The 5,137-nt window shown below is 40.1% G+C and overlaps 1 protein-coding gene across 3 annotated transcripts; it reads right to left on the reverse strand.

Annotated features, from left to right (window-relative positions):
* Nucleotides 1-397: 397 nt before the first annotated feature.
* On the reverse strand, nt 398-2,253 carry LOC147892606 (uncharacterized). Of its 3 annotated transcripts, none has more exons than XM_087387722.1 (6): nt 2,231-2,253; nt 1,686-1,930; nt 1,306-1,571; nt 1,104-1,225; nt 889-971; nt 398-802 (listed from the first exon to the last, which is right to left on the reverse strand). In XM_087387722.1, exons 2-6 carry the CDS (start codon nt 1,920-1,922, stop codon nt 500-502), a joined length of 1,011 nt encoding a protein of 336 aa, XP_087243848.1. In that variant the 5' UTR covers nt 1,923-1,930; nt 2,231-2,253; the 3' UTR covers nt 398-499. The 3 variants fall into 3 exon arrangements, with proteins under 3 accessions (XP_087243848.1, XP_087243847.1, XP_087243849.1); XM_087387721.1 differs by having other exon boundaries at nt 2,033-2,243; XM_087387723.1 differs by lacking the exon at nt 2,231-2,253 and adding an exon at nt 2,049-2,065.
* Between the last annotated feature and the right edge of the window lie 2,884 nt (nt 2,254-5,137).

Genomic DNA, 5,137 nt, shown 5'->3' on the forward strand with positions numbered 1-5,137 from the left:
ATTTGCAGGTCTTCTCATCTACTCACATTTATTGTTGTAATGATTTAGATGGAGTCACTCATCCACAAAGAGACATAAACCAAGTGAACTCTCCACCTAATCTATTTTGTGAAAGAGTCAGCAAAAAAGGGTCTCCTTTACAAGCATCTACCAATTGAAAGGAGCATATATCTTATTTTTGTTATAATTTGATTCATTAATTAACAAAGCATTTGCTTAGGGTACATTGCCAAGACACACTAATTAACACTAGTATTGAAACACAAAAATATCACTTGAATTCTAAATAATTTTAAAGAGAGAGATGAAATTTTAATAATTGCCTATCATGATCTTTTAATATAGTTCTTAGAAAAGATACTACAAAATCATTGTGATTTTAAGGGTGTCTTTTAGCGAAATTCCTTTCAATCTTAATTCCAAATGTCCAACTCTTGTTGTAAAAGCATTGGAGTTTAGATGTGGATTTTCAAGAATCAAAATTTTCAGAGTCTCGCTATCAATTGACGAGGAGGACCTTTCCTCCTCTAGCCTCCTTTTGAGACTCGATGAGGGCTGCTTTGAAATCTTCCAAAGAGAATTTCTTTCCTGCCAGAGGCGTGATAATCTTCTTTTGCAGTAGCTGCATCACTTCCTTTGCAACGTGCTGCTTTTTATCTTCCGTGTCTGCGTAAGCCGACATTATCCACCAGCTTACCTGCACTCCTCTCATCAAATCCAGCGTGCTTAAGCTGATCTCCCAGCCCGACAACACCCCGTAAATGAAGACTTTGCCACCATCTCTCACACTGCTGGCCACTTTCTGCACCCATTGATAACTTTTGTTGTTGTTGACTTGGTTGATAAACGACAGCGAGAGAGAGAGAGAGAGAGAGAGAGAGAGATTACTTTCGTCAGAGCACCGCCCACAGCGTCGACCGCAGCATAAGCTAATCTTCCTCCGGTTATCTCTTTCACTCTCATAACAATATCTGCAGATATAGTCCAGACCGTCAATGGCCGAAACATGCCACCAAAAACATTCAAGAATTCTAGAGGATTGTGGGAGCGCAGCGATATTTAGTACACAATGGTTGATTGATAAACGAAGCAGGCCTTGTCACCTTCTAGCTCCGAATTCACTACTTCGTCTCCCCCAAGAGCCTTCAGTTCATCAACCCATTTCTCCCTTCGGACGACGTTAATGGTCCTTATGCCCCAATGCTTCGCTAACTGTATCAATTGCCTAAACACAACGAATGTCAAAACGTGCACGCTTTAAGCTGCAAAGTGGCAACCCTTGGAGCTCCTAATTTGCGCACTCACCTGCCCAGCACAGAAGCAGCAGCTGTCTGTAATATGTATTCTCCTTTTGGGACGGCAAGATCATCCAGCAGCCCATAAACAGTCCAAGGGTTTATGACAGATTGCGCGGCCACGTCGTCGCCGATCTCAGATGCAACTGCAACTACATGATCTTCACGAAGGGTGATAAAATCTTGCCAAGACCCGGAGCCGGTCTTGTAATAGTCGATAAAAATAAGTGGAACTACTCGCTGCCCCGGTTTGAACTTGGTGACTCCTTCGCCTATCTGCAAGCCAAGAAATGGAGCTGTACCTGTTACATGTATATTGTCACGAACGCTCGCTCCTACACACGTTGCAGTTCAAGCTTTTGAGATGGGCGGTCAATTTTGAACACTCACGTCTTCCACCAGACCGAACCCCTCGCAACCGAGGATGGGAGGTTGCTGCTGGAGGTTGAACAGTCGGCCAGTGGCGATGGAGACATGGTCAGTTGGGTTGATGGGTCGATGCGTGAGGCGAACGAGGACGTGGCCAGGAGGAGGGGGGCTGCAAGGGGGCAACGAGATGAGCTGAAGGGCATCTTGCTGAGGGTCTCCCAGCTTGATATGGGCGATTCCACGAGCTGCGGCCGCCATATGGCTAGCTGTGCACATAAAATGTTGGTAAATGAGATTCACAGGAAAGCCATAGCGAACAATGGCAATGCACCGAAGACTAGATCACTTATATGACTTAGCTGTAGTACTTTGACTAACACGGACGTGCAATCCCTTGTAAAAGCTAATCGTCTTTCATTTAAGGTGGTGGCAATATCACGTCCACGAGAAACACTTGCACATTAACGATGATACGTTGGAGGCCAAAGAGTTGGATTCTCAAACAAGCAGTTACACTCTCGCACAAAAGGACCAGCACACAAGGGCAAAAGTAGAGAAATCGTCACAAGCCTTCTAGTGCTTTTGTCATAGGAGGACAATGCACTTGATGTGTGGGAGGCTTTGGATTTATAGGAAGTGTCGTCAAGGAACACTCAAATAAATTTATTATACACTCATGCAAGATTCCCTCACACTCATGGATATATACAATACCATCCACACTTCTTGTGTGCCTTCTACCTAAGGGAGAGATTTGACTAGCATTCATAAATTCATGAAAGGATTCGCATATTGTCCATAAATTCAAATCTAAGCTCATAGATAATGATTTGCTTCCAAGATTTGAATGCATTTAGCACCATATGTAGTCTCTACTCGATGCATGAGGCATTACAATATGAGAAAGGAATCGTCTTGGAATAGCACAATAGATTTCATGTTAGAGTATCATTTGCATATTCATGCAGGATTTCAATTGATATGCCACACCCGTACTCCTTAGGGACCTCATCAGACTTCAAATTTTCATTTTTTTGTGTATAATTGTTTCCCTATTCTTAGTTTCACATGTATACATGCTATTAATTTTGAATTGAAAAGTCCCCTCCATACATGATATGTTTTTTAACCCCCCTCCTATCTATAAACTGCCTATAATTAGTCCCCAAAATTAAACAATCCCCTTCCATTACATCTCCCTCGCTCCCCTTGTGCCTTGTTAACCCACCTTCCTCAAATGCTAGAATAAAAAAAGATTAAAGGTTGCATCTATAACACTTAGGTGCACAAAGATGGGCTTTTGTCGGTTTGTCCATGCAATTGCTAAGAAGGTATTTATGTGAAAAGAGCCCTTCTATTTGTTGTATAAGATAAGATGGTATTTCTTGAGTGGTTTACCATGTTTATTATATAAGATGGTAGCTCTTATAACGTACAAACCTATGTTTAGATAGCATGGTAGACCTATGTTTAGTATATTCTTATAAGGTAGACCAGCTAGCATGGTAATTTTTTAGGGTTGATGCATGTAGGTGGCATTGCATGAATTAGCCCTCTTACATGTGAGTGTCTTAAAATTTCACATGAAGAAGTCAATTGGTGCAAAGTTGTGAAACAATATAACAATTAGCCAGTGCAAGATTGTGATATAGGTACATGTAGCCATATGGGATCATAAATAAAAGTATCAATGTGTGAAAGGCTTCAAATATAGTAGAAGTTTAAAGAGTAGCATGATCATTGCTCCACACTACAATTTTTATCTATGACAACATGCCTAGAGTGATGCATGCTGGATGCATGAATCCTTCCCATTCACATTTCTCAAGAATACTACCTATTCATATTTCTCATGTGTGTCTTCCATCACTATCTATGCCTATACTACCCATCCACATTTCTCATGTGTGACTTCCATATTCTTCACATACTCTCTGCATGATAACACTGCTTTTCCCTTCTTTCATTAAAAGTTTTGAAACATAAACACTCAGATTTTATAGAGAACTACCTTTTTCTAGATAAAATCTACTCTCCTTATCAATCCCTCTGTAGTATATGAATTCCAAGCTTCTCAAAACTTCTTTTTCTGACATAGTATCACCACTTATTGATGATGCATATGTGCAACATCATTTAGATTGTATCTATAATCTATGTTTAAATGATATATATAAAGTACTTTGAATGTTTTTAAAGCATTGTGCACTACCTTTAGTATAATCATCAAGAGAAGGGCACTCGTTGTATCCCATGAGAGCTTGATGTTTCTTAAGAAAAAAAAGGCTTCATAATATTGGTATTTACATTGGTATTTGCATCAATACTTGCATAATTGGTACTAGCATCAATATATTTATCAGTCTCACTAACACTGTATATGCAACAAAAAATTTGTGGAATAGAATGGGGTCATTGAGGCCCATCTTGCCCCACTACAACAACCTAGGTAGGGTGCTACAAGTCATACAACCCATATATATACCTAAGTAGGCTATACGCACCAAGTAGGGTGCAACAAGGTGTACAAACATACCAAAATATAGGGTGAGATATAGTTACAAAACCTAAGAAAAATGCCTTCAAAAGGGGATGCAAAATCATATAGGAATGTACTATAATATAAGACAAGGATTGCAACATGTATAGAGGGTGAGGAGGACAATCTAGGTTTAGTGAGATCCAAACCCTCACCTCCTGCCTTGTTCTCTGTATTTGCATGGAAAGTATATACTTGGGGCTTATCTGAGATAGAGCTTAAGCTCAATGTGGAGGATGTCCTATATCCCAACATAGCTCCACATGCAAAAATAAATAAACAAAACCCTACCTTACCTTATCTACTAGCAAAAAAGAGAAACAAGAAAAAAGATATGAGCATGGAAAAGGTGAGAGTCCTTATGTGATCTTGCACATGAGTGCATTGGTGGTAATAGCATGAGAGCAAGCTATAACACAAATGAAATGTACTTTAAACATGAAACAAAAAACTAGAGAAGAGCCAACAAGCAAAGAAGAAAAGCAAGTTTAACTAAAATTTCAAGAGTACTTACTTGAAGAATGGAGTACTCCCATGTGTGCTAAATGTAGTATCAAGAAAGTAGGTTACAAAACAAGCAAATCTTTAACTTATTAACCATGGACAAAGGAAAAAAGAAGCAAGGACACGTGGCAGCTTCAAGGCCAAGAGGATGCCACGTGTCCAAATTTTGCGACGAGAGAGAGAATGAGAAGACCTAGCAACGCAAACAGCCAAATCTAAAACGACACCTTGAAGGTGGTTATGAATGATCCAGAGTGTATATTTGCATCGGTCTAGGTTCCAAGGATAGCGAGCGACAGAGTTGAACAAGCCTATTTCAAATTCTCTCTAGTATCAGCAGCAACAAGTCCTTCAATGGCATGCCAACCCAACTTACATAACGTAGTTCCCGCTTCCTAGGCCTTCTCCTGACTCCACAAGTGCTTGATCA

This window comes from Dipteris shenzhenensis, chromosome 16 (assembly GCF_047967505.1).
Source record: "Dipteris shenzhenensis isolate YYH24624 ecotype China chromosome 16, Dip_SZ_1.0, whole genome shotgun sequence".
Classification (NCBI taxonomy): domain Eukaryota; kingdom Viridiplantae; phylum Streptophyta; class Polypodiopsida; order Gleicheniales; family Dipteridaceae; genus Dipteris; species Dipteris shenzhenensis.